The 16,446-nt window shown below is 34.0% G+C and overlaps 1 protein-coding gene across 1 annotated transcript in view; it reads left to right on the top strand.

The window, feature by feature from the left end:
* Window positions 1-16,446, top strand: part of LOC147066811 (phenoloxidase-activating factor 2-like) — a 38,046-nt gene that overhangs the window by 16,964 nt on the left and 4,636 nt on the right. Inside the window, exons 2-6 of the mRNA XM_085954254.1 lie at window positions 6,271-6,419; window positions 11,489-11,637; window positions 13,781-13,943; window positions 15,363-15,496; window positions 15,896-16,088. Coding sequence (XP_085810380.1) covers window positions 6,300-6,419; window positions 11,489-11,637; window positions 13,781-13,943; window positions 15,363-15,496; window positions 15,896-16,088 — 759 coding nt within the window. The 5' untranslated portion in view covers window positions 6,271-6,299. The remainder of the gene's footprint in view (window positions 1-6,270; window positions 6,420-11,488; window positions 11,638-13,780; window positions 13,944-15,362; window positions 15,497-15,895; window positions 16,089-16,446) is intronic.

Below are 16,446 nucleotides of genomic sequence, written 5' to 3'. Positions count from 1 at the left end.
GACCTCGAACACCATTTAGATAACGCCACTGTAGAGCGTCAGACTGCATTTAACCTTAGCGATAGGTAGGAGGGCCCGCCAAAGCTCCTGGCCTGAGGGCCCGCTTCAGAATGTGGGGGCCATGTTTCGCACACGGCGCTACTGAAACCTAATAATCTCATAACCTCAAACCCAATGTCTTTCCTACTTCATTCTAAGCTTTTTCCGTAACATCTTCACGGTAATATTCTGGCAGCCTGTAATTATACAGGCAGGAGTATTTCTCAACATCTGCCACATATTTTAAATTAAAAATCACTTCACCCATCTTTAACTTTTGACGTCTTAGCTTGTTATTTCTTTTCTGGTTCAGTTCAGTTCAGTGCTACCAATTTCGGTTAGAAGATATTATGATTTTTCATCGAATCTACTGATATTGGTGCCACTGTTTTATGGGTGACTGGAAACTGAGAGACTGGGAGACTAACATGTCGCATATCTTCGGTTTCGGTCGCGAACGTTTTGAAACTGAGAGATTCTATTCTTGCAGTCAGCGAGCCGCCATTGAAATACATTAGCTAGATACTGGAGTTTCAGTCTCGTCTTTTTTTTAATTTTCACGTGAGCGGATGGCCTTATGCTCCACGGTGAGCGACTGCAAAACCTAAAGATGAGTTTAAAAAAAACAATAAACTTACGATGTACAACCTTCAAAATAAATTTTAAAATCAACCTCTTCGATCACTGCACAGAACAAAGGATGCCGAGAAAAAAAGCAATCCTATGTTGATTGTATTCGATTTAAAAAAAAAATGTTGTATCCGATTAAATGTCAAATGAAAATTCGCTCTAAACAACAGTAAAACCGATTTGATTTGGTTTCCGAGAATAATTAATAAAACCTGATTTAGCCAAACGGGTAGAGACATAATTGGCTTAATACTTGAACAAACAATTTATATTTTCAACGTCCACTCATTGGCGTAGAGTTGTACCTACCTATAGGCATACATAATAATGTTACCAAGGTGAGATGATACTCTTTATAATAGTTACAATACTCACTTATACTCGATCTGAATTACGATGGCATATAATAGGTATATCTGCCAGTGGCGAAGGGTGACTTTTGGAAAGAGATAGACTATGAAGATCAGATAAAAAGAGGACACTTGTCAGATATTGACTATTATAGTGTAATTGCATATCACAATAAGTGATATTCATGATATTTTTCTTATAAGCTTGTGCATGTTTACGTACCTTCGATTGTTCAGGTACAAATGGTTACTAATGGATTTACTGGTACTTTAAACAAGCGCATGAGAACGACCCCGTGCCGATAACATCCCCCAAATTCAAATTTTAAAAAATAGCCTTCGTAAATATGTATTTAAATACATAAAACAGCTTACATAACTCGACGTAAGAATGATAATAACTCTCTTACCCTTAATCATTCCCAGATAATATTTTTTTTGAATAGTCAGAAGGAAAGCGAATCACATTGAGCGTCAATTACACTGAGCTACTTTAAGAGCTGTTTGTTGGCGAATTTACAATCTGCCTATAAAGTCGCCCAGTGTAATCATCGAACAAGCTAACAAGCAAATTGTAAACACTCTACCGAGAAAAGTTGAAAGCCGGTCAACTTTACACGCTACTCGCCGGCGTGTGGGCCTACTGCGTCTACGTCTACGCAGTAGAGCGCAGTAGCAACCTTCCGGTAAAAAAACGAACTAGGTTATGTCAAAATAGTCGCTGGCTTGTAGCTTCTCAGCGAATGGAAAGTTTTGTATGTCATCATCACAATTGCAGTAGCTGAATCGCCCGCTATTAAACTCGCCAACAAACAGCTCGTAAAGTAGCTCAATGTATTTGACGCTTTAATTAATATTAAGTATACCATTTTTTAATTTAAAAGATTTCACATGATTACAAAATAATTATTATGTTTAATTTCTTACAAAACGTTTACAAAAGAAAATCGTACATTGCCCACATTCAGTTTGGGCAAACCTGATATAAAATCTCATTGACTAAAAACCACAGCATAGACGATACCGCATTGGCTACATACGGTTTAATACCAAAACGCCGACCAATTAATGGCTCCGACATAGTCCCCACAATGGGGTCACTGACAGGGCACTAGCCTGGGGGCCCTGGCTTAAGGGGGGCCCGGCCTGGAGAATTGACCAGCCAAGTGAGATAAACACACATCAGAAAATTGCGCTAATAGTGAAAAAATGTCGCCTAAGTATTTCACTTAAACCCAATGACAAAAAAATTAAATTATGTGATTGTACGACCCAATTTTTGATTATTGTTTGTCAATATTCGATAACTCCATAATTTCAAGTGGGTGTATTAAAAATACAAAAAATACCCTAACTTTTACCTCAAACACTATTATTTGGAATACACACTACTGTAGATAGTTACACTGCCTTTAACTGTATCGATAGGTAGGGGTCCGCCAAAGATTCTAACCTGGGGGCTCGCTTCAGGATGTGGGGGGGCATGGGCTCCGAATGCTTTATAAACTATCAGAAAATGTGTATCCATCAAATCTATGTGAATCTAGACACCTAAACCTATAGTAAACCTATGTAAATGCGGTATTTCGTATCAAGTAAGATGTTTATACTTTTGATAGACATGGTTTATTTTTTTCTAGTGCTTCAAGTATGACTGGTTAAATCCACTCAAATGACAGGGACACATTTAGTAGGTATTATTACTAAAAAATATAGTTTAGTTACGACAAATTGGGGCCTCGTAAATCAGCACTCCACTGTGATGATTTATATGCTAATTATTGCTACTCAGGTTTTTTCTGTTTGTAATTTTATCACCGTCAGTAGTCGGATGGGATTCCCACACTTCGATCAGACAGTCAGGGGCGAATTCAGTGAAAACATATTTTATAATATTTTTTGCAATCTATTACGAATTACATACAGCGTTTCCCGTCGGCAGTCCGCGGAAATAATTTACCGGATAGTGTAATGGCTATTGTGTCTTTAGCTGCGCCGTCATTCAGTGGCGGATTGTGGAAGGATTGTTATAGGTAACTATAATACTATTATTATACCAGCAGGGCGGACGATTCTAACATATCACTTAACTCCAAAATCAATAAAAATTGTGATTAATAATTCAAATTTATTTATTTTTACGTATCTACCGTGAACATTACAAATTATAAATTTAAGACGTTCACAACATTATACGAGGGTGGGTCAATAATTCCTTAGAAAAAAGCATTAAAACAGTTTTTATTTTTGTATTATTTTTTTATTTCTCAACATAATCTCCTTGGAGCTCAATACACTTGGTAAGACGTTTCTCAATTTTTTTTAAACCGTCAGAAAAATAAGTTTTCGGAAGGTCCTCAAAATAAGCATTTGTCCGATCGATGACTTCTTCATTTGAAAAAAAACGTTGTCCACTTAGCCATTTTTTTTTGTTTGGGAAAAGGAAAAAGTCACTGGGGGCTAAATCTGGCGAATACGGTGGGTGGTCGACCAATTCAAACTTCAATTCTTCAATTTTAGCCATTGATCGTAAACATGTGTGAACACGGGCATTGTCCTGATGAAAGAGGATTTTTTTCCTGTTTAAATGAGGCCGTTTTTCTTCAATTTTGTTTTTTAGCTGGTCCAATAAAGATGCATAATAATTCCCTGTTATTGTTTTTCCTTTTTCCAAATAGTCAACGAAAATAATTTCACGTGCATCCCAAAATACAGAAGCCATAACCTTACCAGCTGATTTCACGGTTTTCGCCTTCTTTGGACATGGTTTGCCTTCGCAATCCACTGCTTTGACTGTTCTTTCGTCTCGGGAGTATAGTGGTGTATCCATGTTTCATCTACAGTCACAAAGCGACGAAAAAATTCATCCGGATTGCGTTGCATGAGCGACAACAGGGCTTTAGAGGCCACCACCCTATTGCGTTTATTGTCGACTGTGAGCAAACGCGGCACCCATCTTGCAGAAATATTTTTCATGCCCAATTTGTCATGTAAAATAGAAATGACGCTACCTTTTGAGATCCCTGTAACCTCAATTATCTCACTCAACTTTAATCTTCGGTCACTTAACACCATATCGTGGATTTTATTGATCATTCCTGGTGTAGTCACCTCTACAGGACGTCCTGAGCGTGGTTCATCCTTTGTTGATGTACGACCACGTTTAAATTCATTTAACCAGTTATAAATAGTTGCAAGTGAAGGAGCAGATATGCCGTGAACTAAATCCAACTCATTTTTTATTTCCTTTGCTGTTAACCCTTTTATATTAAAATGTTTAACAACAGCTCTAAACTCAATTTTCTCCATTTTCCATTTTTCCATTTTCCACAAGCAAATTTTTTTTTTAAATGTACGAGAAACACACAACAACCCGACCAATCTGATTGAAACTTCGCAGCATACTGAATCGGTAGTGCCGCTGCATGAAAATAAACCGCTTACAGTACTAGTCGCGCCACCTGTCGGCTTTTCTAAGGACTTATTGACCCACCCTCGTATTTAAAAACAAATAATCAGTGTAAAGAAGAAATAAGTATATGCAGTAGATATCACAAAAACAGTATGAAACGTAAAGTAAAAGGTACCAAAATTATAAAAAATATATTCTATTTTAAGAATTTATAAAACAACATCCACCTATTTATTATAGGCGTATGTAATTATAGTATAATACTCATCCTCACGTAGGTAGAATATATCGACATCCGAAGCGATTTGGTTGAACAGAGTTATTGCCCTACCAATTGGCATCAACAATGGCAATGGTGTATTGCATTCAGACAGTTAATTATCCCGGGAAGTGAACTTTCACGCGTGCTATTTTTACCGCTCATGACCGTGTTAACTATTTTAGAGCGAGATAATAATATGACAATGTATTAGGTACAATTAGGAGTTTCTGGGTATGAGGTATCTACCAGAAAAATGGTGGGCCGCGATTGAAGTGAATAGGATGTAATAGCGCCTAAACATGTGCATGACTGACAGAAATAGTGTGTATTTTAAACTATCATGACAATAACTGTTTACACGTAAAAGTACTGACTGTCTCTCCAATCTCATTCTTCAAGAGTAAGCGAGACGCACTGTTGTCATTTTATGGTACTATTTGACAGGTCGTGAAAATCGGTTAACCTCAAAACGAGTCTCTGCGCAGTATATTTCGTTTTTTTACCGGCAGGTTCACTACTATCGTTCTACTACGCAGGCGCAGATATTGCACGGTCCAATTGTCGCGTGAAAATTCAGAAGCTTCTGAACTTATGTAATACATGTAATCTTGCAATTTGCACGATAATGCGTGTTTACGTACAATTTTTTGTTATGGCCGCGATAATACGTACTGTCAGCAGTAAATCCATGCACGTATAAACGAGGTATAATGGAAGCATACGGAATCCTGATAGCATAACTATTGTTGTATTTAATATGAATTGTAATGCTGATTTATCACACATGCAAAAAATTCACATGGGTGCTTCCAAACATGTCAGAGCCACAGACCATTGCATTCCTAAAACTACCACTGTTTGAGAGTAGGTGTTATGGAAATGCTGTAAAAAGGTGTAGGTACCTATGTCAATTTAAAGATGTTCGATATATTTTTCTGCGTGAAGTACCTACTGTGACACCCCCGTATGGTCCCTATTTGGGGATGTCTTTGTGTATCTGGAGAGGCCCGAATCGGTATCGAATCCAACAAATAATAACGGCTGATTGCGAAAATAATTAAATAATGTTAAATATCTGCCGTCAACATTGTCTGAATAGCGTTAAAAAAAATACGAATGGCAACGCCGCATTTTGTACGGCTCTCAAGTGACCGTTGGTTTTAGCGAGAGAAGCGTTTTTGACAGCGGCGCAGTAAGCAGTGTTAACCTCGCTATCCGTCAAAATTAAATCGAATTGAATTTGTATTAAAAATGTAACGATTATATAACATCAACTAAATATACCTTGCCGTTTCCAAAACAATTCCGGTGTGTTAATTGTCCACCTCCACATCCCGAATCCAGACGAAAAACCATAACGAATCAAAAGTGACAGTTTGTTTTCACTTTCCGAAATGGAGGGAAATGATATTATGATATTAATGAATTAGCAGATACCTAATTTGATATCTAAAAATAAAAAAAGTCTGCTCAAGGATGGCACTTTACTTAGGGACGTCACTGTGTATTGTAGGTATATATTGTTATTTCCTTCGGTATATCACTTTATTAATTCTAATTCATTTATTATTTTACAGGCCACCAGTGACTTTCAGTAGAAGATAAAATGAAACCATCGCTGTCATGGCTTGTCGCGGCGTTCTTGGTGGGATTATCGTCAGCCCAGGGTCAGGAAATCGCAACATTGGATCCCACTCTCTTGGAAGAAGTCTTCGGCTTGCAGGATGTATGTATTTCATTAAAATCGACAGGACGGATTTTATACGAACCGGGACACTCATTTTCACAAAATATTATGCTTATTTCGTATGGAATGTAAATTACTAAAAACGTGTTACATAGAAACTGTACTAATAGATTTTCTGTGGTTCTAGGTTCTGAAAATGTTGGTACATATTTTTTTTAATGCTAGAATTTTTTCAAATTCAAATTCAAATTTATTTATTTTACATATAATGAACATAACAAATTATAAATTTAAAGCGTTCACGACATGACATAAAATAAGTGTTAATATTTAAAAAAAAAAAAAAAATAAGAAAAGAAATAAAATAACAGAGTGAACTTTGATAGACCGTATCTTAAAAACTTATAAAACAATGTCCACCTAAATTCACCTCACGTAAGTGGAATATATCAATATCCGAAGTGATTTCATTAAACATGGTTATTGCCCTCCCAATTGGCATTACTAATGGCAGGTTAGTTAATTTAATTATTAATATTGGAGTTCCGGTTCCAAAATAATCATATAATCTCAAGTTTCGCTTTCCACTGTCAACCATATGAAACACTTATATAATTATTATTATGACGTATCTACTATCATAATATATTTCTAAAATGAAAATATCAAAAGACTTTCCTGTTTATCTATTATTAATATCTACACAGTTTTGCGGGGGGGGGAGTTATAGGCAATGTAAGCATATTAGTTATGTCACTGCACACTGCTGTATTGTTGCATGGCAAGTGCTAATTCTATTATTTTTTATATTTTATTACCTGCTTCTTTAGTAATTTACACTTTTATATAGTTTCGACAGAATTACACTGCATTTGTATAACAAGCTAATATATCTAAAAAACGAGTTTCTCAATGTATCTGTAGGTATAGACTTTTATGATATCGTATATGTATATTATGTAAGTATATGCAATAATATGGGGAAAAAATCAATTTAATTATTTTCAGATTTTGATAAATGCACAAAGGAGATTCATTAACGATAATAATTAAATTAATTATGATTAGGTACATGATTAATTAATTATAATTACATTATATTATGATTAATTTATGTATTTGGATAATACGAACGTTAGTTCAATGCTTCATAACATTAGTCACAAAGATTATTTAAAATAATATCTAATAATAATATTATCATATTATCATACTAGCTGCACTGAATAACTTCATACGCGAGCAAATGTGATGTGATGTGAGATTTGCTATTTTCTAATGTAAAATAAAATTGGTATAGTGGATTTTTCAAATTTTGGTTTTTAAAATTACTCACTTAAAAGTAGAATAAAATATAGATTTATTATTTTAACAATTCACTTGTACCTACATAAGATAATAACATTTAAGGGGGATCCTATGTGCTAACAGAGAACCTAGCGGAAAAATACGAAGCTTGCAATTTGAGAATTCTTATTGATAATTTACAATTTCAACTGTATTAATTAATAAATATGTATCTGAAAACTGTAGTCAAAGATAAACTTACAATAATTGTAAAACATGTGAATTTGTCACATATTTGGTACATAGGTTTCGTTATTATTACATTATTCATATGTTTATATTTATTTTTACCGTTTAGATTCTTGACTAATTTATAGTTTTAATATTTTTATATCTATTTTAAGAAACATCGATTTTTATAAAAAATATAAATTTGTATAACTTGAAATCCTTCGTCGGTTGTTTCATCTCTTCTGTGGTTGTTTCAATAATCAAAATATATATTTTTAAAAAAAACACAACAAAAAAACTGTGCTTTTGTATATTTTTGTAACTGTTTTCTATAAGGCAGGGATTCCCAACATTTGCGAATTTTATATAGGTATATATTCTTAAGAATAATTGATATAATATTTTAAATCAATTAATACTAAAAAGTATTGCAATTGAATTGTTGGTATATTACATCTTTCGTCGATGTATTATTGAACAATCACCTCATTCCACAGAAATCCGGCAATGCTGCCGCGACGATGCAGATTTATTCTATTTATAATTACTGTGTTTTCTATTTCATAATGTTTTTAAATAATATTTAAAACATCATACAGGATCATCAGTGTTTCTTTGGCAAATAGATATTATTTGTCTAAGTTATGTAAGTTTCGTTGGAAAAAATGTCCGACGTTGCATTGTTTGCAATAAGGCCTTGTCCAAATGCATGTGACTTCATTGAGCCGTCCACATGTAGTCGCGGCTTATTATATGTTGCGCGACAAACGCAAGCACTCTACTCAAATGCGACGTTTTCATAGCCATTCAAAAATGAATCATGACCATTTAGCGCTTGAAACGACAGTTTTATGGCCATTTCAAAATAATGTATACCTGTAATGTATACCTACAAAAATATATCTTGCTAGCTTGCTTGCTGGTATTAAATCTCAAGAATTGTGTGTCACGACTGAGTGTAGTCTTTCTCCTCGCGTCACGTTACGTCACCTAGCTTGTTCACTGCCAAATGAAACGCGCTATATGGATGCAGCATACTATTTTTGGTATTCGTGCGTAAAGCACGGCAAGACACGCGCCATCTGGACAAGGTTTTAATGTACTTCTGATGAAAACAAGGTTGGCTATTGTATTGATTTCAAAATTAGTCTCTTTACTATTACGAACCATCAAATTAATATTTTAATGTTATTCTGTGATAAATGTACAAGAAAATTAGGAATATTCAATTTCTAAAAATATATATTTTCGATGCCACTGTAGACTTCTTAACACCTAATAAGGTAAACTAATAAAAATCAATCGTCAAGGTGAGGCAGTTTTATATTATAGGTATTACATAGATATCTAGTTTTAAAATGGCCACTATTATAATTTTATCATATAAGAAAAAATTCTATAACTAAAAAAATCAAAACTTGACAATCATTTGTTTTTTGGAACATACAAAAATAATTTTAAATGACACAGGTTTATCATTTGATACTAATTTAGAAAGTTGTGATACATTTACTAAAACTATCATGAATTTACACAAAATTCTGAATCTCTTGTATACTGAACTAGACATGGCCCCCACAAGGGGGGGCTGACAGGGCTCTAGCCTAGGGGCCCGGGCTCAGTGGCGGATTGTCGTCAGATTGCCTTTAACATACGCGATAGGTAGGGGGGCCTGCTAAAAATCCTGGCCTGGGAGCCCGCATCAGGATGTGGGGGTCATGGAACTAGAGTCACCTTACTTCGCAAATGAGGTTGTCCATGTTATCTTAACGTAATACTAGAAAGACCTCCATAACAGTAACGACTTGTGGGGGTAGACAGATCGTGCTTAGGGGCGGCACTTTATAAAAAAGGTAGGAAAATAGAGGGATGTTACAATGTTTGAGAGCAGTGGTGGTTTTCGATAAAGCAGACGATGCGGTCACTTCGTTTAAAATCATCATAACCGATTCTATTTTTGTATCTACTTATTATAATAATCAATGGTGGTTTATCGCACCACAGAATGGGTTTAAATATGACTAATTTCATAGACGAAAATAATTACACTAATTTTCTGATCCAAATAAACCACTTCCATCAAAAGCAGTGAAAGTATAATACGCATACGTGTCTACGTATATACCTATATTAGCATTTATTTTGAGAAGAAAAAATATATATTTCTGAGTTTTTAAGACTCGAACTCCGCAAAAAATACTATACATTCGCGACTGCCTCGACAACCCTGCAACGTACCATTATAAATTAGAATGTTTAGAACAGTGATTCCCAACTGGAGTTTTGCAAAATGTTGGGGCTCCGTGAGAATTTGAATAAGAGTAAAAAAAAAGGTTTAAAGTATAAATCGAGAATTCTAGTTACCGCCTATACTTTAGCTTACCGCCTGTTCTTTTTTTCTGTTCAAGCATTAAAAATTTGCATGATAACATTTTAGTTACCGCCAAATCCTGAACAAAAACGAATCATAAGTGCGAGTGAGTAAGCATTCGGCACGCTTACATCTCTGCACTATGCGTTAGAGTAAGATAGAATTTCTACGGCTGAATTAAATATTTTTCAAAACGTCACCGGTAAAAATGGATTAGACTGATTACAATCATTTAAGAACTGCGAGCATGTGTTGCTGAAATTTATTGTTTTTGTGTTAAATATAAAGTTATTGGTAATTATTTTTAGTTATTTTAGTAGAACATATTGTTAACTATGTTGTGTTTAAATTTGGTAGCCGCACTGAGAAGCAACACGATGGTATAACGTTTCATAGTTAAGTTGATAATAATAATATATCATTACTTTGAGGTTACAGCATAGTAGTAGCGTAGTTAATAGTATAATTGGCCTGCAGAATAGCTTTAGACAAAGAGTAGAATAAAATCTCGAACTCATCAAAATTTTGGCATAGGACGCTAATACGCCATTTGATTTGAGACTAAAAATTTTGTAAAATATGAAGAGACAGTGTTTTTGTCTACTTAAAGAGTTTTTAAATGACACTTTGCCTCGGTATATCATTGCTTACTGCTTTACACGTATATTAATTTATAATTTTCCTACCCAGATTTTAATATCATTATTTGGCCACCAAGTAGGTGTTGCTCGAGTTTCTGGAAAATGTCCCAAGGGTTCTGTCAAACAAAAAAGTTTGGGAATTATTGGTAGAGAAGAACAATTATTACAAAAAAATCTACCAATGTACTTAATATTTATATTTCTACCTAAAGTACCATACTAAAAACATTGTAGAATCGCCATCTAAGTGATTTTTTTCCTCTGCATTCGTTATGGATCTTGACCACTGTTATGTTACGTTCACTGGACTGATGTAATATGATAGCCATTTCCTCAACATAGTATATTGTCCAAACACACAGTGAAAACAACATGTGAATTTAAAGACCTAGGAATCTAACCTGAGACCCACAAGACATTACCAATCATCCATGGCGTCTCCATCAAGTTCTATAATACAAAAAATCATTTAATATTCTTTAATATAAATAGTTCCCAAGCTCTATGGTTGCGACTTACTACATACTATATTGAAATACTACAGCAAATCACTAAAATCATTGTTTGTTATTTTATAGATAACAGTCCGGCCAACTACGGGGACTTCGGTGTTCACTGATGACGAAGGAAGCAGCTGCTCGTGCGTTCCGTACTACCTCTGCGATCCATCCACCAACACCACCTACACTGATGGAAAGTTTGACGGAGCTTTCCTCATCGATATCAGGTTATTGAAAATAGTTAGACACACTATTGAGTCATTTTTTATGCTTGTGTAATTCTTGACGCTTGAAACTGAGTTATCAATATTCGCACCGTGAGTGTAAAACCAAGGCATCTGCATTTTTTTTCAATTTCGAGATTAAATGCAAAACAACTGCAAAGGTCGTGAACTTAATAATGTGAAAGTGAAGTAGGTAACTGAAAGAACATGCAATATAATGTATATAAACCAAATATTATGTTTTTTTAGAAACTCTATTTCTCCTAACAAAGCGAAGACTTCAAACCCTAATATATCCAAAATATGTCTTTTGCAGATGCCTTGGTTTTACAATCACGGTGTGAACGGCTACAGAGGACACACAAACAATGGCTAATTAAATTGACTATGCGTTGATGGCTAATAAAATAATAATTAAATTATATAAATTACTCCAAAAACTTTGAAATCCAGTGCCAGCTATGATCATACATTTTTTATTTCATAATTCGATTTTCTTCTATTTTCTGTCCCGACGATATCGAATTAACGGGGTTTTACTGAAGTTCTATGGCTATCATTTTTTGAAAAATTCAGTTTTTACTTAATAGTAATTCATAATAATTATATTTAATTATAAAAAGTAATTTATAAAAAGGGTTATTACTCAGTATTCACTATTCCTATATAATATGGGGTTGCAACCATAAGTTGGTAAGTCGATAGTTTAGGCATTTAGAGTTAACGGATTATGTGGAAGAAAAAAAAATCAAAGCCATCCAATATATAAAATATGCACATAAAGCATAATGAAATTAGCATTATGCTTGATTTTATAGCGAATGTCAAACTTTCAAATTGCAATTATGTACCTACTCCATAATATGATTTCGAAACTTACCAACTTTTAGCAGTAACCCCACGTCATATATGACACGTACTTTGCCCACTGTCGTAGAAACAATATCTATATATTGTGATAACCCAGCGCTCGGAATGGAGCAAAACGCCCTGGAGCGCCGTTCCGGTTCGTGAATTCCTCGAGAATACCGTTCCGTCTCGTGGAATCCTCGAATATACCGTTCCTTCTCGTGGAATCCTAGAAGATAGCAAGATGTCTCGTAAAATTCTCGAGCCTCATCAGAATATTTCATATGGCGTTCCGGTTCAAAATATTTTGAAACATAATAAAATAATTATCTTTCTATTAAACAATGATTTTACTTGTTGAAAATCCCCGATTATTGTTCCTGCATAATATGTCGATACAAATGGGTGCCACAATTAGCCAAGTTAAAATTTTGTTTTTAGAAATACATCGAGCTAGGTATATTTTTTCCCAACAATGCATTTCTAGACAACCCATGTGTTTAATAATAAAAAATAAAAGTTTTTATTGAAGAAAGCACCTTTAGATTTATTGCTCTCTTCCGTTTTCTTAAGGGCGGACGTGCTCAGCGTGGGTCAAAATGGAGCTTTTTTTCTATTTTCAAAGCATGATCCTGGACATACCTTAAACGTTGTAGATAATCTATTTTTATAATTTTGAAACCTTATTATTCGTTATATTTATTTTAAACATTTGATGACTGCATAAAGTATTTTTATTACATAAAATAGTATTCTTTTAAATCTCTCGCTCTAATGTTTTAGAATATAGTCATATTTTACTACATAAATGTGCAGTGGTGTTAAGATTTTTTACATTTATTATATTTTAAACGCATTTATAAGACCATCAGTATAATTTATATCGACATTATTATAGTGAAATATTTACGGTAAAAAAATATATTGATAATTCGAAATTTGACAAGAATTAGGCATTTTATTATTAAAAAAATGGGCAAGATTAACACATTTGAAGATAATTCTAAAGATACTCATTATAAGCTATGTCTTTGACCATTCAAGTGTGATAAACATCCTATGAATAATGATTGCTTTATAATAATTATTGACCTAAGAATAAGGTAGTGTTTTTTTTAAATACGCCATTTCTTTTGGCATTCCCCAGTGGTTAAGCTACAACATACGGCCGTAGCCATAAATTGACAAACTATAATATTGAAGTAGGGAGTAAAATGATGTTAACGCGCGTGTTTGAACATGTACCTAACCGATTTTTTTTTAACGGCCATAATATTATTATGATGAATGTTTACAGGTTCAAGCCAGAAAGTTGTCAAGAGTCAGTGGAAGTGTGCTGCAAGTACCCCAGAGCTCCTGAAAACCCGATTCCTCCACCTGTCATCACAGAGCCAACCAAAGTAATAGGATGCGGTGTTCGGAACGAAAAAGGAATTGACTTCCAGATCACCGGATCTGTTGTAAGTGGACTTATTTTTTTTTTTATAATAGTAAAAGTCATCAAAAACAATGAAAGTACACCCGATCCTCTTTTTGCACGGCTTTTTTTTGCATGGTTTCGAAATAACACGGTTTAAAAAAACTACTGATTATTTTTTATTTAAGTATACTGATTTTTTTGCTTTAACACAGTTTCAAAAAACTAAAAAGAATAAAAATACGTATCTATGTACATATTTATCAAAAAATTGCGCTGCAATGGACTGCACGCCACTGGTGCATACATAATTATGTTGTCACCGGATGCCGTCCAGACATACATACGTACATACATGGCGCCATACTAGTCAGTCACTCTGGGTTCGATACAAGAGATGCGCCACGTGCCTCGGTGTCAGCGTCAATGTCATGTTGTGAACGTCTTAAACATATAATTTGTAATGTCCACAATATGTTAAAAAAATAAATAAATCGAATTTGAAATTAATTGAATAAAATATTTTCAGCGATGAGAGTGATTTTTCGCCAGCGAAAAACAGAAGTAAAAGGGCACGTTTATTGTCAAGTAGCGACACTGAATGAATATATTTCTGTATCCTAAATTTAATTTAAATCGAAAACTATGTATATTATGTATAAATAATAAATAAATTCGATTTATTTTTGAGTTCAAGAATTTCGTATTTTGAGTTGATTTTAAGTAATGGAACCTTATCTTTTTTTAGACGGTTTTATTTTGCACGGTAGTCTTTGGTAGGTACGTATAGCCCCTTCAAAAAGAGGATCGGGTGTACAATATCTATTGTCAGTAGTATACAAAGTGGGCATTTTGTCTCTAAAGTAAGAAAATTGATTGAACCAGATGTCGGGTCTATTGGACTGTAAGGTCAACACTGCATTCATATAACTTCTGGCATTATACGAGTAGGAGTAGGTACCTATCTCTTATTATAGTGAGCTCAACCGCTATACTTCATTTCTATATTTTCGACATGGCTTTTCTAAGAGGTGTTTAAAAATAAATTCATTAAACACACTTGAGATGCCAGAGCTGAACAAATCCAATTGAAAGTGGGTATGTTACGGAGCGAGACAGTTGGTGGATATTATTTACTATTTACGATTTAATTGCAACTATAGTACAAGGCAACTTTAAAACAAAGTGTCAAATAAAGAATGATATTATTGTCGAATATTAATCGAATTGTAGGGTGATAAAAATGTAATAAGCACAACACAACAAGGAACCATGAATTATTCATTGGAGATTAATCATATTTGGAATCTATATATTATATTCTATTCATGATTACTAATTTAGTTACCAAAATAATCCATTTGAAAAATTCTCGGCCTACTGAGACACTTCTGATGCAAATCTATTAAGAAATAATTCCACTACTCTAAATGTAACCAAACAAATATTTTTCTCTTTGTAGGGTAACCAAGAATCTCAGTTTGGAGAATTCCCATGGACAGTTGCTATTCTGAGTTCAGCTGACAGCTCTGCGATTTGTGCCGGATCTCTTATTAACCCGGGCGTTATTCTCACAGGAGCACATTGTGTCAAGAAGTAAGAAGTTTTTTTTATAGTCTTCAATCACCCATTCGACATATAAGCATTCAATTTCTCGGAATAACAGGATTGACAGAAATGCATTAAACCTCTTGTCTACTTAATTATAATAAAACATCAAATATGAAATACTTTAATGGTTTTTGGGGTTTAACATTGTTGTAGTATCTTTAAAATTAATTAATAAAAGGCAATCAAGTCAAAATAGCCATAAATACAATTCCGGCCTTTTACATAGGAGGTGTCGATACTATAGTACTAATATAATACTAGAATTTTTCTTACGTTTCCATGTATTTCAATTCCAATTAGTTTAATAGAATTTGCATTGGCTTAATTTTAGATGTAATATTATCTGAAACAACGAATAAAATAAAATTATTGTGATTATATCAGGTACACTGCAAACCAGCTAAAGATCAGAGCCGGCGAATGGGACACCCAGACCACCAAGGAACGCCATCCATTCCAGGAGCGGTCCATCTCATCGATTGTTATTCACCCGAGCTTCAACACCAAGACCCTAGCAAATGATGTAGCCCTGATATTCCTGGCGAAACCTTTTGATTCGGCTCCCCACATCAACACGGTATAACTTGTCACTACTCCTTGCTAATATTAAGATAAAATTACAAGATAAAAAGAACTTTTTATATACAACGTTTTTATATTATCTGTTTTGAATTATTATGCTAAATATGCTCAAACTTGTACCTGATATGAAGTAAATAAAAAACAAACAAACAAACAAATATAGAATACTGAAATGTCATTTTGACAATTCATTTTGATTTCCTTAGTAACGCACGTATATATTAATAATTTAGTTGCTAGGACCACCCCTTAGCAACCAATAATAGTTTTACTTTTTACGGATTTTTCTGAAGTAACTTTCCATACAAAACAGAATTAACTGAAAATGAATTCAATTCTGCTTAAAGATGGCT

This window comes from Rhyacophila brunnea, unplaced genomic scaffold, assembly GCF_057557595.1.
Source record: "Rhyacophila brunnea isolate RB1 unplaced genomic scaffold, BYU_Rbru_1.0 scaffold_4, whole genome shotgun sequence".
In the NCBI taxonomy this organism is placed as follows: Eukaryota; Metazoa; Arthropoda; class Insecta; order Trichoptera; family Rhyacophilidae; genus Rhyacophila; species Rhyacophila brunnea.
The sequence above is the reverse complement of the archived record's forward strand: the minus strand, read 5'-3'. Positions and strand labels throughout refer to the sequence as shown.